Source organism: Crocuta crocuta, unplaced genomic scaffold (assembly GCF_008692635.1).
Source record: "Crocuta crocuta isolate KB4526 unplaced genomic scaffold, BGI_CrCroc_1.0 scaffold619, whole genome shotgun sequence".
NCBI classification, from domain to species: Eukaryota; Metazoa; Chordata; class Mammalia; order Carnivora; family Hyaenidae; genus Crocuta; species Crocuta crocuta.
In genome coordinates this window covers 3,061,752-3,081,152 of record NW_027533395.1, presented here as the reverse complement: position 1 = coordinate 3,081,152, position 19,401 = coordinate 3,061,752, and the positions used below count along the sequence as shown (strand labels likewise).

The 19,401-nt window shown below is 40.7% G+C and overlaps 1 protein-coding gene across 7 annotated transcripts in view; it reads left to right on the top strand.

Moving 5' to 3' along the window:
• STN1 (STN1 subunit of CST complex) overlaps positions 1-19,401 on the top strand; it is a 45,066-nt gene that overhangs the window by 11,494 nt on the left and 14,171 nt on the right. For 6 of the 7 annotated variants that reach the window (XM_077748345.1, XM_077748347.1, XM_077748343.1 and 3 more), the window contains exons 4-8: positions 1,447-1,515; positions 7,197-7,364; positions 8,103-8,217; positions 11,196-11,370; positions 16,832-16,954. In XM_077748345.1, coding sequence (XP_077604471.1) covers positions 1,447-1,515; positions 7,197-7,364; positions 8,103-8,217; positions 11,196-11,370; positions 16,832-16,954 — 650 coding nt within the window. The remainder of the gene's footprint in view (positions 1-1,446; positions 1,516-7,196; positions 7,365-8,102; positions 8,218-11,195; positions 11,371-16,831; positions 16,955-19,401) is intronic. The other variant, XM_077748344.1, reaches the window with a different exon arrangement.

Below are 19,401 nucleotides of genomic sequence, written 5' to 3'. Positions count from 1 at the left end.
CCATATTTTCTTCTCATGTTTTTAAGTTCACCTGTTTTACATTTAATAAAATCCATCTAGAATTTATTTTTGTATAAGAAGTATTCTTGGCTTCTGCTTTCAACACAGATTTATACCAGCAATAAAAAAATTTACATTATGTTCTATATTACTTGTGCTTTTATAACAGTCTTGGTGACGACTTTTAAAAAAATCATTAAGCCCACTGATCTCTTTTCTGAGTTTTTCGGAAATTAGACAAAGAGAAGACACCCATTGTCCCATAACAAACATTTCCAGTTCCTCTGCAGTTATAAGTTCAAGTGCAATGGGAATTCTGTGTGTGTGTGTGTGTGTGTGTGTGTGTGTGTGTGTGTGTGTGTATTTTGCATTAAGGATAAAATAAGCCAAAATTATTTATGTGAGCAAGATAGAACTATTTTCCATCATGAAAATTAAACTTTTCCCTTCTGCAATATACTTAGCTTTCCATACATTCCCTGCAATGGTAAGGACTGGGCAGAAGTTCATTTACAAAGAGAAGTCCAGGTCAGAAAATTAGGGGTGCTTTGTCTTGATAAATCATCAAGCTCTTGAGAGAGCAAATGGTGAGAGAAGGCTCACCACGGACCATGTCAGTGCTGCCTTGTTTCAGGGTGGGAGAGCAAGGCTGCTTTTGCATGTTGCATTCATTGAGATTTTTGTACTTGACTTCCTGAGGACTCCATTTTTAGAAGAGGTGTGGTCAAGAATCATCAGTACCCTTGGGGCGCTTGGGTGGCTCAGTTGATTAAGCATCCAACTATGGCTCAGGTCATGATCTCACGGTTCCTGGGTTCAAGCCCTGCATCAGACTGTGCAGTGATGCAGGATGGCACAGAGTCTGCTTGGGATTCTGTCTCTCCTTTCTGTCCCTACCCTGCTTGTGCCCATGCTCTCTCTCTCTCTCTCTCTCTTGCTCTCTCTCAAAATAAATAAACTTAATATCATCAGTACCCTTGAGGCAGGGTAAGGGAAATGTTGACTACATCTTGTTAGGCTCGTGTTTTACGCCAGCATGTACAGACAAGCAGTTTTCACTGATGTATAGTGAGAGGTTACTTCTACAAATAGAATAAGGGACATCTGGGTGGCTCAGTTGGTTAAGCATCCGACTTCAGCTCAGGTCACGATCTTGCTGTTCATGAGTTCCAGCCCCTCATTGGGCTCTGTGCTGACAGCTCAGAGCCTGGAGCCTGCTTCAGATTCTGTGTTTCCCTCTTTCTCTGCCGCTCCCCTGCTCATGCTCTGTCTCTCAAAAATAAATATTAAAAAAATTTTTTTTAATGGAAGGAGAGTTTTATAAGGGTTTGCCCAACTAGGCTATTGAAAAATGTCATTTTTTGGTGTAGCCAAATGCAATGATGATGTACTAATTTACTAACAGTACCCAAATCTCTCCTCTACCCTCTTATGCTTCTCTTGCAGTGGATGACAGCACTGGAGTTATAAACTGCATCTGCTGGAAAAAGTCAAACAATATCGAGTCTTCATCAGGTACTTTTATTTGACATACTCTTTTACTTTTCTGCTAACCAATGGTTTTTACTCAAGGTGGTTCATCAGAACAGCCTTAGGGCTAAATTTTCACCTTTATCCACTGATGAATGCTGTTGATCCACTTGAAGCGCTGTGCCCAGAGCTCTGGCTACTCTGCAGACTGATATCACAGAAGAGCTAGTTGTGTTTGTTTCTCCCTTCTCTTTGGTGCTCACTTTTTCCTAAACCTGTGGGAGTGTGATGTGGTTTCTGGGAGTTCCAGCATTTCATTTTTACCGCAGCAGTCATTTCGTAAGTCAAGATGTTTTAGCATATTTGCCAGTCAGGTCAGAATCTCCTTGCTCCAGGCATATCCCTTAACCAAAGAAGATTTTGAAGACCTTTCCTCGTACGTGATTGCCACTAACTTCTGTGCTGCCATGATCCAGATTTTCTGAAATCTCAAATATACCAGGAATTCTAACATTGATGAGAAGGTAAGATAGAATTCCTTTGAAGTTAGCCATTGAATTATATAAACTGAAAAGAAACTTTAAAATTATATATTGAACACATTGACTATACCTGAAACAGCATTTGGAATTCCTTGAGTATATTTTATTTTATTTTTTTATTTTTTATTTTTTTTTAAATGTTTTATTTATTTCTAGGAGAGAGAGAGACAGCATGAGCAGGGGAGGGTCAGAGAGAGAGGGAGACACAGACTCTGAAACAGGCTCCAGGCTCTGAGCTGGCAGTCAGCACAGAGCCCGACGTGGGGCTCGAACCCACGAACCGCGAGATCATGACCTAAGCGAAAGTCGGATGCTTAACCGACTAAGCCCCCAGGTGCCCCTCCTTGAGTATATTTTAATAGTTCTTAAGTAGTTTTTTAAATTAAGTGTATAATATTAAAAAGAATAGTGGGCAGTACTGATGATTATTTTTGGTTCTAGAGGAGCTACAGACATGGGACCTTGTTTCTCTGTTTTATAACATACATGGCATGGTGCCATACACAGCGGGGTTATTCACTGAATATTGCTGCTATAACATCTGACATCCAGTATCTGTCTCCTTCAGTGATACATGGTGCCTTTCCTGTTTGCTATTACGTGTCAGAATGTCAGCTTCCTACTTTGACTGTTCTGACCAGTGGACTGCTCCTTTGCTTAATTTTCTGACATATTTACATTTAGAATTTGGCCATCAGTTTCATATAACTTCAGTATTCCATTTCCTAATTTGGGAACACCTTAACCATGGGCACCAATTGGCTTAGGAAGCTCCTGGGTGGCTCAGTCGGTTGAGCTTCTGACTTTGCCTCAGGTCATGATCTCATAGTGCGTGGGTTCAAGCCCCACAGCAGGCTCGCTGCTGTCAGTGCAGAGCCCTCTTTGGATCCTCTTTTCTCCTCTCTCTCTGCCCCTCCCTTGCTTGTGCTTTCTCTCTCTCTCAAAAATAAAAAAAAGAGAAGCTTTGTAGATAAAAAAAATTTAAAAAGACAACAAGTTTTTATGCAGTTGCCTCACAGGTAAAAAGTAAACCTATAAGGGGCGCCTGGGTGGCTTAGTCGGTTGAGCGTCCGACTTTCGCTTAGGTCATGGTCTCACGGTTCGTGGGTTCGAGCCCCGCATCGGGCTTTGTGCTGACTGCCAGCTGAGAGCCTGGAGCCTGTTTCAGAGTCTGTGACTCCTTCTCTCTCTGACCCTCCCCTGCTCATGCTGTCTCTCTCTCTCTCCTAGAAATAAATAAAAAAAACATTAAAAAAATTTTTTTAAAAATAAAATAAAAGTAAACCTATAAGACAGTCAGATATTTGAATTTGCATATATTCTAGGTTATTAAAATCATTTGCAGATTTATGGTTTTAGTGTTTTTAAAACCTTCAATCAGAAGGTGGTGTTCAGATACATATACTTGTTTCAGACCATGGAGCAGCAGACTTATTCTGTACAGGGTAAGATAGTGAATGTTTTCTGCTTTGTGGGCCATATCCTATGTCAGCTATTCAGTACTGCCATTGTAACTCAGAAGCAGCCATACATAGTACATACGTGAATGGGCATGGTTGGGTTCCAATAAAACTTTATTTACAAAAGCAGGTTGTGGATGGATTTGGCCCATGGGCTATATAGCTTGTAGACTCCTGTTTTAGACATTGTTTTAACTTTCAAAATCAGCTCATTTTTTAAAGAATGATATTAGGAATATTACATAACTCCTATATAGTAATTTTTAAGATAGAATGGCTACTAACACTGATATTTTAAAAATATATCTAAGTAGATGAAGAGATGAACAGGTAGCCTCAGTTGAAAATTACTTTGAGAATAAAAATGAGAGGGTAAGAGTCCAAGGAAAAAGCCAGAAAATTATTCTCGTCCTGTTATATATGAAAGATATTTTTAAATTGTTCTGGACTAGCCCGTTCTCTTCTTTTCATTTAATTACCCTCAATTTAAAAGCTTTCCCCTGGAAAGTGGCCAATGAAGACTAATTTTTTTAAACAAAATTTAGCCTGAGTCAAAACCGTGTTCCAGTCCGTTAAGGTATGTACGAATATGATATTAACTCCTATCAGTGTCCTATTAAGTGCACCATTTGGACTTAGCTTTGGAGATAAGTTAAGAAAGCCTGGCCCTTGATATTAGAATTTTAGAGGGGGTTTTATCTTTCAGGGTGGAATAGGCTATTTAAAATGAAATTCTGTCAGGCTCTAGCCATCTCATTACATTCAGTAAATTACAGAGCATGAGCCCTTTCAGCAGTCCGGCTCACCCTTTAAGTGAATGTGGGGCCTCATTCTCAGACCAGCCGTCAGTCTGTTTATTTCAGCAATGCTGCATGAAGCATTTGTTCTCAAGTGTTTTAAATTCAGCTGAAGTAGAAGAGGGCTTGAGAAATAGGAACACAGATGGAATAACCTTTTAAAAAGTAATACTTGGGGTATTTTCTGAAGAAACCCAGTAAGCTGAGTACCGTTAATGCTGATTGCGTCTAGATTCCTAGGTATTGGTTACTGGATACAGAGTGCCCTGTGCTCCCTAGGTTGCCATTGCCCTTAGTAGACTAGATGCGTTAAAAGAAAAGTAATGCCTTTGCTCTTTACAAAGCCACAGTGCTCTAAGGTGCATTAGCTTAAAAAGCAGAAAATGTGATCACCAGGCTAAAAGAGAGATTTGTTCACTCATTATAGGAACGCTAATATATGACAAACCTAAAATAAGACAACAGCAGGAAATAAATCAGCATTTTGCGAATGTTGTTGGTTCAGGTAGAGGAAAATATTTTCAAAAGAGGTCACTCTGATCCCTGTCTTCCAGCTTGAGTGACGTCACGTAAAGGAGATGGAGTTATGTATTTATGGTGTAGACGTGGGGTATGTATGTTAAGGTCTCATAAGTCCCTAGCTATGAAAGCACCAAACACTATCATCAGTTGACAGTGGGATAGACTGAAGATCTTTTCACACTTTTATGTAGTAAAATAAAATCAAATAAGAAAAGAAAGCCATAGAAAAGCCATGGAATGGGGTGTGGGGGTGGGGGATGTAATCAGCATAACTGATAATGCTTCCCCCCAAATTTTTCAGAAGTTAACATAAAGCATACAGATGTGAATAATACATTGAATGCCTAAGACGATTTCTTACACGTAAAGAAATATAGAGAGGAGATCATCTTATATGAAAACACATAGCCTATCTGGCAGTTTAAAATTTAGCAAAATAAAACATCATGGAACTGTATTTTTTTAAGGTACTAAACATCTAAATGAGTAAAGGCAGGGTAGGAGCTACAAGCGTGCATTTGTGCTGGTGACACTGGTGAAAAGAGAATGGTTTGATTGGTTTTTTTCTGGCAAACGTTCTGACAATATGTAATGAGCTTAAACCTGTTTTTTACTTTTCTCTCCAGTAATTCCCAATAAAAGACCCCAAAGAAAACAAAGTAATTTTGTCTAGAGGGCTTATGTATTCATTTTTACAAATAGCTGACATTTATAGAATATTTTCTATATTCTGGATCTGACGTTGTGCTGACAAGCTCATGATGTAAGGGTTAACTTAGATCATGTACAACAACTCTGTGTGAGGTGGACTCCATTGCTATCCCCATTTCATAGTTGAGGAAACTGAGGCAGAGTGAGGTTAAGCAGGCTGCCCAAGGTCCCACAACTAGTAAGAGGTGAACTGAGATTTCAGCCAGGTCTGTTTGACTGTGTTACTCAAGTGTTGACCTCTAAACCCCATCCAGTGCTATGATAAAAAAACAAAATAAAAAGTTATAAAAAGGGGGGGAGAATGAAATATTTAATGAGACTGACTAAATGAACTGTGGCATGTTAACATGACAGAATGTTCAATTATAATGTAAAATGCTAGAGTCGTATAGATCCCGTGGATATGTGTGTATTTGAACTTAAGCTAGGCAGAAAATGAGAACACAGAAATGTTTACACACACTCGCTGTAACTGGAAAATGTGAGTATGCTCAGGGGAAGGCAGCAGAGAATAAAGAATAAGCAGGAAGGCACTAGAGTCAGAGACTCCTCGAGTTAAAACTCCAGCTTGGTTGCTAACTAGTTATTTTACTTTGGGCAAGTTGCTTGACCTCTCTGTGACTCTGTTTCCTCATCTATAAAATGGGGCTAATAATAAATAGGTGTAGTTGTGAGGATTAGAAATGCTAATCCAATAGAAATGCTGAGGCATAGGAGCACATGTACNAAAAAAAAAAAAAAATAAACAAAAAAAAAAAAAAAAAAAAAAAAGAAACGCTAATCCATCGTAAAGTCCTTAGAACAGCACCTATAGTACCCAAATAGTCACGGCTCTGCTTATTATTATTATTTAGCTATTACAGTTTGAAATTAAACTTAAGTGATAGAAACTATTTAGAATTGAATGTGCATTGGGTTCTTTTCACCATGCAGTTGTATGGGAAAGAGAGGGAGAGATTACCCTAGTTACCCAACAAAGATAATCAGCCTGAGGCACATTTGCCTTCCCCATAAACAGAACTGCAAATGAAGACTCTGGGGCCTTCTTTCTCCTATGCCAGACCTGTCTTCCTGCAGGCACACTTTAATTTTTTTTTAATGTTTATTTATTTTTGAGAGAGAGAGAAAGGGAAAGAGAGAAAGAGAGTATGAGTGGGGGGAGGGGCAGAGAGAAGGGGGAGACACAGAATCCAAAGAAGACTCCTGGCTCTGAACCGTCAGCACAGAGCCTCACGTGGGGCTCAAATTCACAAACTGCAAGATCATGACCCAGGCCAAAGTCAGATGCTTAACCGACTGAGCCCCTCCAGTCTGCAAGCACACTTTAAAGAGTTGTTTAGAGCTGTTGCCACCAAACCCAGCTGAACTCATACAGAATTCAGCTCAGGACCACATAGAGCCCTTTGCCTGCACTGGTGATGAGGGGGTAGGAGAGAAAACAGCCATGCCCGAACTCACCCACTTGGGTTTATCAGGCCTCCTAGACTCCCTTCCCTTCACCCTACTTTAAATAATTACAATTTAGGCCTTCTCTTCAGCATAGGACATCAGAAGTCCTTCACATAGATTTTGTGTGGTAGAGCAACTAATGAGAAGTAGAATGAATAGATATCTTACATTGGTCTTTCCCCAAACTACCTCACAGATGTGGAGTGATTGTGTTATGCATTTGTCTCTTTTTTTTCTATCCCTAGCAACAACAGGTGGTCCAGCTATAGGGGAGCTGAACTTAACCTCACAGCTTAAGAAGTTGCAGGAGACCATTGAGCAGAAAACAAAGATAGAAATTGGGGACATTATCCAGATCAGAGGTTATATCCACACATACAGAGAAGAACGAGAAATTCGTGTCACTACTTATTGTAAGCATAAGTAATTTCTGCCAAATTGGTTGTTATTCTGGGTGTGTGTCCAGTAAACTCTGGGTTAGCTTCTAAACTGTGGGTTAGCGAAAAGTCAAACTCCTAAAAATTTCAGATTAAAAAATGTAACTCTGGGAAATTATATTTCATAACATGCTTTCATTAGAGAAGCAGCATCTCTTAACTTTATTTTGAAGAGAGGTAACTACAAATTGAGGCAAACAAATGATTTGTTCTATATATCTGTCAAATTTATTTGGGCAACATAATAGAGAACTTTGAAGTTCTAAGTATCAGTCTATTTAGGGCAGAGTATTCATAGTCTATAAAATGATGGAGATTTCTTAAATAGCATTGAGTCCATTAGCTTTGAAGGGAAACAGCTAATCAGAAATATGATAGTCCCACATCCTCTGAGTGGTCCCCTCTTCAGTGCTCTGGTTGATTTTGGCTTGGAAATCCCAAGGCTAGCCCCTGTTGTCTGCCATTGTAACAGAGGAGTGAATAAGCAAACGTACTTTCCCTGGTTCCCGTCTGCGCCTGGCCAAGCCCATGATACTTAGGGCATTGCATGCCCTCTCAAAGGATAACTGGGAATCATTTAGTGCATCTAGAATGTATGATTCCTGGGCACACATGGGGAAGGAGATCCACTGGGCACCGAGCAGCAATTTGGACGTGGGAAAGAGCTGATCTCATTATAATTTCTCTGGCACGTTTTCCCCCATGGCTTGTTAGATAAAGTGGATGATCCAGTGTGCAACATTCAAATTGCAAGGATGCTTGAGCTGCCCAGTATCTACAGGAAAGTGTATGACCAGCCTTTCCAGAGCCCAACCCTAGAGCAAGAAAGGTAAGCTGTGGCCTTCCACTGCTAGAGGTGTGACAATGTCAATAAGACCAAGCAGTGGGATCCCAGATGCTGGGGTGCCCTGGGTTCAAATCCTATACCGTCTGCTTATTCACTGAGGGTCTCTGGGCAAATCTACTTACTCTCTATATGCCTTAATTTTCTTATCTGCAAAGTGAAGATAATAATAGTACAAATATTGTAAGGTTTTTGTAAGGAAAATGTACATGTAATCAGTGTCCCAGAAGGAGGGCAGGAAGCAGAAAAAAATATATGTGAAAAAAAAGCAGATGAGCTTTTTCCAAGTATGTGGAAAACTGTAAAGCTCAATGAGCCCCAAATCAAGAGACGTCAAGAAAGCTGCCATGAAACATCACAATTAAAATACTACACTGTGGCACATTATAACAAAAAACTGTATTCCCAACCAGGGATGACTATACTCTTTTGTGCAGGGGTGAAAAAGAACCAGAAGGAGCAAGAATATATTCATACTCATTAGTATGAATTAGTATTCATTCATACTTAAGAACCTTGAGGAGAGCCAGAAAACTAATAACAGTGGCTGCCTAAGGGTGGGAACTGAAACAGGATAAAATAGGAGACTTTTCACTGTGTACCCTTTAATTTTTCTAATGTGTATATTACCAAAAAAAAAAAACCCCAAAAACTTAGATTAGGGGCACCTGGGTGGCTCAGTTCGTTAAGCATCCGACTTCAGCTCAGGTCGTGATCTCACAGTTTGTGGGTTCAAGCCCCATGTCGGGCTCTGTGCTGGCAGCTAGCTCAGAGCCTGGAGCCTGTTTTGGATTCTGTGTCTCCCTCTCTCTCTGACCCTCCCCTGCTCACACTGTGTCTCTCTCTCAAAAATAAATAAAAACATTTTTTAAAAAAAGATTAGAATAAACACAACCATTTAAAAAAACCTTATAAAAAAAAAAAAACTGAGGCACCTGAATGGCTCAGTTGGTTGAGTGTCTGTTTGACTCTTGGTTTCATCTCAGGTCACAATCTTATGGTTCATGGATTTGAGTGTTTTGAGTCTTGTGTCAGGTTGTGCATCGTGGAGTTGGCATCGTGGAGCCGGCTTGGGATTTTCCACCCTCCCCTACTAGTGATATCTCACTCTCTCTCAAAACAAATAAAACTTAAAAAAAAAAAAAAAAAAAGCCACCCCAAACTCTAGACCTGGAAAAAGTAAAAAGTGAAAAGTTTCCTTTCTCCTGCCTTAGTACCCATTCCCCAGAGGTTACCACTGTGCATAGGTTGATATGTATCCTTTTAGACATTTTTCTTCTGTGCATATACAAGCATGAATATTCACCCATGTATTTTATGGGGTTTCATTTGCTTTCTTATAAAAATGGGACTGTACCTATATCACATATGCTGTTTGGCAGTTTGACCTTTTTTCCCCTCCCAAATCTCATGAATATCATAGTTCCTGTAGTCCTGCCTAATCGTTTTAAACAACCACACAGTGCCCACTTCATGAATTGCCCTTTATGTCAAAAACAAGCATTACTATTGAATAGACCAATTACCAGTAACAAATTTGAATCAGTAATCAAAAACTCCCAACAAACAAAAGTCTAGGACTAGATGGATTCACAGGTGAATTCCACCAAACATTTAAGAAAGAGTTAATACCTATTCTCCTCAAACTATGCCAGAAAATAGAAGAGGAAGGAAAGCTTCCAAATATATTCTATGAGGCCAGCATTACTCTGACACCAAAACCAGACACACTACAAAAAACTAGGGGCCTACATCTCTGATGAACATGGATGCAAAAGTCCTCAACAGAATATTAGCAGATTCAGTCAATTAAGCAAGCATCTGACTCTTGATTTTGTCTCAGGTCATGATCTCACGGTTTATGAGTTTGAGCCCCACATTGGGCTCTACATTGACAGTGTGGAGCCTGCTTGGGATTCTCTCCCCCCACCCCGCCCCTCACCTGGTTGCTTTCTCTCTGAAAAATAAATAAGTAAACTTTTAAAAATTAACCAACTACTTCCAGCAGTACATTAAAAGGATCATTCGACCACGATCATGTGGGATTTATTCTGGGAATGCAAGGATAGTTTAATATTCACAAATCAATCAACATCACCCACCACATCAACAAAGGATAAAAATCACATGATCATACATGAAAAAAACCCCAGCTAACATCCTACTCACTGGTGGAAAACCGAGTTTCTCTTCAAGGCAGTAGAACACATAATCTTAGAATTTGTATTGAGCCATAAAAGACCCCAAATAGCCAAACCAATCTTGAAGTGCAAAGCTCAAGGTGTCATAATCCCAGATCCCAAGATACACTACAAAGTTATAGTAATCAAAACAGTATGATACTGACACATAATAGACACATAGATCAATGAAATGGAATAGAGAGCCCAGGAATAAAGCTATATTTATATGCTCAATCTATACAAGGCAAGAAAATACAATGGAGAAAAGTTTAAAAATCTTTTTAAAAAATTAAAAATAGAAATTCCTCTACTGGGTATTTACCCAAAGAAAACAAAAGCACTAATTCAAAAAGACATAAGCTCCCCTCTGTTTATTGCAGCAGCATTTACAGTAGCCAAGATTTGAAAGCAATGTAAGTGTCCTTCACAGGGGAGGATGGACAAAATGGGTGAATAAAAGTAAGAGATACAGGCTTCTAGTTATGGAAGAAGTCACGAGGATAGAAGATACAGCACAGGGAATATAGTCAATGGTATTGTAATAGCATTTTATGCTGACAGATGGTACCCACACTTGTGAATGTAGCATAGTATGGACTTGTTCATTGATATGTTGTACACGTTAAATTCATGTAACATTGTGGTCAGGTATACTTCAGTCAGTCGCTAAAACAAACGTCCATATAACGTTGCATTTCCTAACTGGGTTTCTATTTTATGCACACCAAAAAGAAACAAAGGTGATAGTTGTCTGCAAAGCTTTTAAAAACTTTCCCCTAGCAGCAATCCGGGTGCCCTGGACCTTACCAATCTCACATGTTTGCTGAGTGAAAAAGCCAAAGAATTCCTCGTGGAGAACAAAGTGCAAACCTTTTACCAGCAGGAATTGGAAATTGTGGAATCTCTGCTGTCCCTGGCCAGTCAGCCTGTGACTCACAGTGCCTCCTCTGAACAGGTAAGTACAGCATGCCCATGTGAGAACTCAAGTCCCCTGTCCCATGTCTGCAGCTGAAGGGTGTGGGTGAACATGACTGTGGCATTAATACTCAAGAGGGTAGGGGGTCATGGTGTGGCTCAGTCGGTTGAGTGTCCAACTCTTGATTTTGGCTCAAGGCATGATCTCAAGGTTCATGGGTTCGAGTCCCAGGTCAGGCTCTGCACTGACAATATGGCGCCTGCTTGGGATTCCCTCTCCCAGTCTTTCTCTGTCCCTCGCCTAATCACACATGCATGTTCTCTCTCTGTCTCTCTCTAAATAAATAAATAAACTTAAAAAAAAAGATTCATGGGGTAGATGCAGGGAACAGAGGTTATGGTTCTATTTGATGTTCTGTTCTAGAACAGAACTTGAAATGAGAATATGCACCTGCCCTTTTGCCCCCCTCACTTAATCTCAGTCAATTTAACCTTCGGGTAGGAAAAAAAAAAAAGTCTAAGGTTCATAGTACTTAGATCTTCATATTCAATGAGATGGGTTTAATCTTAGCAGGGGCCAAATGAGGGGGAAATAAATGAGAAAAGGTAATTAATTGTCTTTCCAAGATTATTGATCAGCAAGATGATTCTTGAACTGAATAAAGGTTTTTAATAACTTGTTCTCTCTTCATCAAAACAAGGTTAACCTGTCATGTTTTGGGAGTTTGAATAAATTAGACCCAAGTTGTATTCAGTCTAGTTTATAAGTAAAAATTTCTAGAAACACTCAAGTAATTTCCTACTTTCCCGGGAAAGAACTGTCCCTATTTTTCAGGTGAACTTAAGTGGTTTTGTGTTGACTTATTCACTTGGAATTGTTATTACTTAAACTTAGTTTTAGGATCCCTTTCATTGCAATTCTTAGGTTTTCTGTTGTCGTAACATAATTTGTATTTACTTATTCGTTCCACCAGGAAATGTCACCTTCTTGTCTTCCCTATTTGCTCTGATAGCCACCTGCTTCCTTACAATGTTATCACCCTGTTTTCATATCTTAGGATATCACTGATATTTATTTGTGTACCTGCCTATTCCTCAGCCAGAATTTAAATTCTACAAGTGCAGAGCTCTTGTCTGTCTTGTTCTTTGCTCTCTAGAACCATAGCCTAGAATAGGGCTGCCATAAAGTAAGGTTTTTTTAATTTGATTTTTTTTTAAGTTTATTTATTTTGAGAGAGAGCATGGGCAGTGTAGGGGCAGAGAGAGAGGAGAAAGAGAGAATCCCAAGCAGGCTCCACACCATCAGTGCGGAGCCTGATGTGGGGCTTGAACTTAAAAACCGTGAGATTATGACCTGAGCTGAAATCAAGTCAGATGCTTAACCGACCGAGCCACCCAGGCACCCTATAAAGTAAGTTCTTAATAATCCTGTATTGGTTGAAGGAAAGAATAGTTCTTAAAATTTTAAATAGTCCCTGGTGTGCCTGGGTGGCTCAGTCAATTGAGCATCTGACTCTTGATTTCGGCTCAGGTTATGATCCCAGGGTAGTGGAATCAAGGCCTGTGTCAGGCTCTGTGCTGAGCCTGGAGCCTGCTTAAGATTCTTTCTCTCTCTCCTTCTGCCCTTCTCTCCCCTGCTCAGGCTCTCTCTCTCTCTACAATAATTTTTTTTTTAATTTAAAAAATTTAAATAGTCCCTGAAAGTATCTAGTTAAAAGTAAGTTTCCTTCCCATCTTCCCTCCTAGTCCCTTTCTCCAGAGACAGGCATCATTACTAGTCTCATGAATAACCTTCCAGTGAGAGTCTGTGCATTTATAAACTAGAAGTAGTTTTATCCCCCTTTTATTGCACAACTGGTGGCATGCTAAACACTAATCTGTACCTAGCTTTTCATGTCTCGCACATCTTACACATCATTTCCTAGCCATCCATATAGAGATTTGCCACTATAATACTCTTTTGTTACATGTACCATAATTTATTTAACCAGTCTCTCCCTTTCTGGACTGGAAGTATTCCGATCTTTTGCCATTCCCAACAGGGCTGCCTTGAATAGGTCCGGTAGGTAACATAAGTTATTCCTCATGATTCTGGTGGAACAGATACCAAGTCCGCATCCTGACCTCCTGGGCACGACCACTGCTTCTCAGTTTCATTCGTGAACCTAATTATCTCTTCCTGGCACCAGGCTGTGTGTCCAGTGACCCACAATTTCATTTGCAGTGATGGGGGATACTGTTTCAGGAAGCACCCAGGTGGAGAGGGTCGGGACTGGCCACTTGTTCTGGGCCACTCTTGCTTCCAAGCAGTTGGGGCTGTCAAGCTGTCTGCTGTCAGCAGGATTAACCTTTTCCCCATTTGGTCGTTTAGAGGAGGCTCCCTGCCAAGTCAGCCTCCTAGCGCTTTTGACCACTCTGGTCGGCATGTTCGGAAGGAAGCTTTGAAGCTTAGCAAAGACCACATTCTTCCCGCGAACCCACTCTTCTGTAGAGAGACTTGTGAATTCTCCGAGGGCTTCTCCATTCAGAACAACCATGGGGAACTTTTGGCATGGTATGTTTTTGAAAGTGCTTAGAGCAGAAACTTGTGTCTGCCCAGTCATGTATGTTGAAAAAGAAATGAATGTGGCACTTTGTTTTGTCTTTGGAAACTATTTTTCCATCAGTTATGAATTATTCCTTCCCATGACTCTGGGGAGGTCAGTGTCATTTAATTGAATTCTGTTTAACAGAGCCTGGGAGACTAAGGATGCTTTACAGCGATGGTGAAACCCTAGATCCTTCAGCACTTTCTCTGGCCATACAGATGAAAGCCTCACAAAAAAAAATCATTGTGATAGTGTTATAGTTTAGAGGCAAGGGGAGAGCGGGTTTCAATGTTTTCCCCCTTTCTTTTTTTTCCATAGTGGCCCTTCCTAGCGAATTTGGAAACATGATAAGCAGACCTTGCAAAACCATTGTTCCTTTGACAGCTGGATAAATGTGGTTTGTTTGGGAACGAGGACTCTATATATATTTCAGAGATCCACCCAGTTCCTGACCTGTGGCTAGGAGAAGCCTGCTAAGTCTCAGCACAGTCAACCAGTCACTGTTTTTGTCTCTGTGCAGTTTCGGTTTCCTGAATCAGATGAGCCCTGTCATTGCTCTGTAGGAAAAGACAAGAAAGACACAAATCCCAGCCAGGCAATGCTGCCGGCCAGAACAGATGATTGGAGGCCTTACCCTTGAGACTGTGACTTTATAACCAGCAGGGAGATACGTCGTGAGGTCAGCCGAGGCAAATGTTTTTGGAAAGGAAGCTTCACATATTGTTTATATTTACAGAGAGCCTTTTTTGTTGGGTCATTCTCCTTCACAGCTGAAACTGTGCTTTTAATCTCACAGCGCTAGCACATTGTCTTCCTGCTGCCTGAGCTTACTGAAATCTGGGAGGAGGAACTGAGCTTTTTGTGTGGGTTGAGGATAACTGGGAGTCCTTTTTAATGATGGCAGTAACTATGTAGCAATCATTTTTAGTTTCCAATTCATTTCTATCTTGGTAAGAGACGTAATAAACTCAACCCTTAGGATCCTTATGTTAAATTGACTGAAGGAGATGAATTTCCTTAGAATTACGAAGATTGAGCAGTTATACAAATTTTGTGGGAGAGTCATTTTGGGTTGACAGTGCTTCCCCTAAGTAAGGGCACTCAGCTTTGCCTGAAGCCCCCCTGAATAGAAAGATGTATGGTGGAGAATTGCTAGGTGAGATGTTTATTCCAAACATACTCAGATTGATTTTCTGCCCGTGGGAGTGATCACATAGTTCTTGGCCTTATTCTGCCTTCAGAGAATGGGTGCTGTCGTAACCTGGAATGTTCGTTAACTTTTTAGGCCCTAATGTTCTCATGACCAGGTGCTCCAGCTTGTTGGCTATTAAGAATGTTAGACTGTCCTCTTCAGCCCGAGGTAGCATGTTTATGAACTATCACTAGGATCCTTTAGATTAAAACAATGCCTCTTTGGAAGCCCTCTTCTAGAAAGAGAGTGTTTCTTTAGGGATGCAGTTATGAATGCTCAAGGCCATTTGGGGTTTTTTTCCTTTCCTGTCCTTGGAGGAAATGTCATCAGCAAATCACAAGCACGCTCTCTCTTTAGCATCTGTGGGAACTGCCCTAGATAGCCTTCCTGACCATTCTTCTTAAGAGGCAGGACTTTGCCTTTAAACATTTTTTTTTAGAAGTTTTGCCTTGTTTCTTTGGTGGTCTCATTTTTTAAATATCTTGACACATTTCTGTCCAGTTAAAAATGGATCTGTACCTTGAAGGACAATTGTTCACCACTTAACTTTGTTTTAGGAATGGACTGAAACTCCCCAGTGGAATAATAAAAGGGATACAGCCACTGTAATAGGGTTTTTATTTCCCATTCATTACACAGATAATTTTTACCTGCTGTGTGCCTGGGAGGAGATGGCCGAGTTGAAATAAAGTCCCTGACTCAGTAAGCTTGCAGTCTAGTTAGCCATGGTCGGATGCAGCTGAAGGCCTAGCTTCCTTGGAAATAAGAAATAGGACCTGGTCATCTGTCTGGGTAAACCCACATCTTAGAGAAGAGGAGAACTATTAAAATTGAGGAGATAGAAAACTGTCAACAGTAGAGGTTCCTTCCATGTGGTCTAGGACCCCCTCTGCCTTCAGCCCCATGGACCCACCTTCAACAGACAGGTCTCCACCTGGCTATTTGCCTCCATTTCCCACTTACAATTAAGTAGGAGGGCCACCTAGGTGGCTCAGTTGGTTGAGCATCCGACTTCGGCTCAGGTCATGATCTTGAGATTCCCAAGTTCCACATCCGGCTCGCTGCTGTCCGCACAGAACCTGCTTTGGTTCCTGTCTCCTCTCTCTGCTCCTGCCCCACTTGCACTCTCTCAAAAATAAAATAAAAATTTTTTAAATAAAAATTAAGTAGGAGACTACTTAATATTTTTATATCCTGGAATCCCCCAACTTACTTCAGTATGTGTAAAATTCTTTGAAGTCCTTAGGAAGAATTATATATAGCCATAATTTTAATGACTTAACTGAGTTAATATGTATCTAATGTTTTGGCCCTGAATAAAAAATAAATAAAATCAAAGCATCTTTTTGTTTAGGAAACAATTCTACCAAAAAGCACATGGGAATAGAAGTAATTTAAATGTTCAAGACATATAAACCACATACTGAAATTTAAGTATTATCTTTTTGATTTTCTATTTCATGTTGTAGAATTAAACAAACAAACAAAAACCCTACAACCAAGGTATGGAACAGTTATCAAGCATGATCCTACCCGAGGAAACTTCCTAGTCCTCCTTAAATGTCATCGTCCTACTGGGCCACATACCTGAATCTTCTTGACTCAGCACATTAAAAGCCTGTTGGGTGAATTCATAAACCAGTTGGTCCAGGGAGTTACTCTTAGATGCTGTAAGATGGGACTGACTTCTTTTCTTTTTTTTCTTTTTCTTCTTCCTACAGGTGGATGTTAAGAATGAAATCACTTCCAAGGCAATTCATAGCATATTTAAGAATGCTATACAGCTGCTGCAAGAAAAAGGATTTGTTTTCCAGAAAGATGATGGTTTTGATAACCTATACTATGTAAGAGACCTGCAACTTTATTTTTTTTCCTTCACAGCTTCAATCACAACTGTATTCATTCCTTAAGAATACTTAGAATACCTGTTATATGGAAACCAACTTGACAATAAACTGTAAAAAAAAAACCAAAAAAGAATACTTAGAATACCTATTTACTGTTTTTATAAATCATTAAGGAGGTACATAAAATAAGAAGTGAAAGTCAGCACTCATCTTTCCCCAAGGTGACAATTTTAACAGTATACCCTTCTAGGCACTTGTCTGCATTTACACATGTATATCTATAGATGCTTCTGTGGCTTTTTTTGTGATTATCCTATGGATCAGGACTTGTCAGCCTTAACAGTGTTTGGGCGAGATGGTTCTTTGCTGTATGTGGCTATCCTTTGCATTATAGGATGTTTAATAGCATCCCTGGCCTTCATTTCCTAGACAGCAGTAGCAGTGCCACGCCACCCCCTACCACCCCCAGTTGTGACAAAGCATCATAGGACATCACCAGGGGTCCTTGGGACAGTTGAGAACCACTGTTCTAAATAATGCCTGGCAGGGCGCCTGGGTGACTCACTTGGTTATACATCTGACTCTTGGTTTTGGCTCAGGTCATGATCTCACAGTTTCATGAGTTCAAGCCCCACATCAGGCTCTGCACTGGCACCATGGAGCCTGCTGGAGATTCTCTCTCTCTCTCTCTCTCTCTCTCTCTCTCTGCCCCTTTGCCACTTGCACTGTCTCTCTCAAAATAAATAAAAACTTTAAATAAATAAGTAATGCCTGGCAAGTTTTGGGAATACCAAAATAGCACACCACAGGCATCTTTCCATGTTAGTACTTCTAAATCTCCCTCAGTCTTATTGACCTTGCATGGTATTGCTGTACACTTTTAGCCACTTCTTTCTGATGGACATTTATGTTGATTATAAGTTTTGCCCTTACAGATAGTTTTGCTATCGCTATTTTTGTATAACTCTCTTTGTGAATTCATGTAAGCATTTTTGTAAGATTGGCTCTTAAAGAGGAATTGCTGGAGCAGAGGGCAAGTACCTTAAGCGTTTGGTCAACACAGTCTGATTGGCCTGCAAGGAGGCTCTGCTAATGGACATTACCACCAGGGGTACAAGCACTTGCTTGCCTCATACCTTCAGAGTTAAAGGCTCACCTCTCACTCCCTACCTTTGATAACTGAAGGACCCAAGCTTTTGGTGAAAATAGGTTTCCTCATGACCGTTGCTAGTAGTGTAGATGTGGCCTCAGTCATGAAGCAATCTAGAGGCAGATCAAAATTACAAGGACTCCTAGAAGTCTCCCTGTTTACAGATGTGATTCCTGAGGGGAAGCTTTCCTTAATAGGACATATTCATGATGTTGATTTACTCAGTGATTCCCCACTTTAGAGAGTTTTTTTTTTAATTAAGATATGTTTTATTTTTAATTTTTTTTAAGTTTATTCACTTATTTCCAGAGGGAGAGGGAGAGAGAGAATACAAGCAAGGGGGAAGGGCAGAGAAAGGGAGAGAGAGAATCCCAAGCAGGTTTACACTGTCAGCGCAGAGCCTGATGAGGGGCTCAATCTCACTTAAACCGTGAGATCATGACCTGAGCTGAAATCAAGAGTCAGACGCTTAACTGACTGAGTGACCCAGGTGTCCCAATTAAGATATGTCTTAAATACTATTTGAGCAACTTAAAAATTTTTTTCTTTAAGTAATTTCTACACCCAGGGTGGGGCTTGAACTCACAACCCTGAGATCAAGAGTCACATGCTCTACCAACTGAGCCAGCGAGGTACCCCTGAGTAACCTTTGGAAAGGGTGTTCTGATCATTGTGAAGTGGGTGCAGACCACCTCCTATTGGCATGGAAAGGCCTGGTAGGGTTGAAGAATCCCATGCTGGGCCGCGCACCCCAAAATGCCTCCCCCACACCCCACTTCCCATTCTCCCCCTGGGAGGCTCCAAAGTTGGCGTTCTGTGTCTGCAGAAAGCAAGTCTTCCTGAGCCACTACAGGACCACGGGTAGCAGGCCAGGGCTGAGGTGTGGCAGGGCTAGGGCACTTCCTCCTGTGAATCAGTGTGAACTGGAATGGGGTGATCAAGCACTAATGGCTCCTGCCCTCAGCAGAACCACCCCCCTTCTCTGACTTTACTCCTCCCCTTCCACCTCCTCACCTGTCCTAGAGGTTTCTGTTTTCCCAAGGGCCTTACCTCAGGGAAATACTTATCCCAGTGATGTAGATATTTCTGTTTGTGTGGTAGTTTCCTGCTTGCAGCAGCTCTCACCCACGTTACCTTATTTGCTCTTCACAATAACCTTGTGAGTCAAGAGAAGATGGGAGTTGTCAGTATCCCTATTCATTCTAAAATCTGGTCCTTCTAAAGTCTGATTATTCTGGGGGCGCCTCGGTGGCTCAGTCAGTTAAGTGTCCAACTTCAGCTCAGGTCATGATCT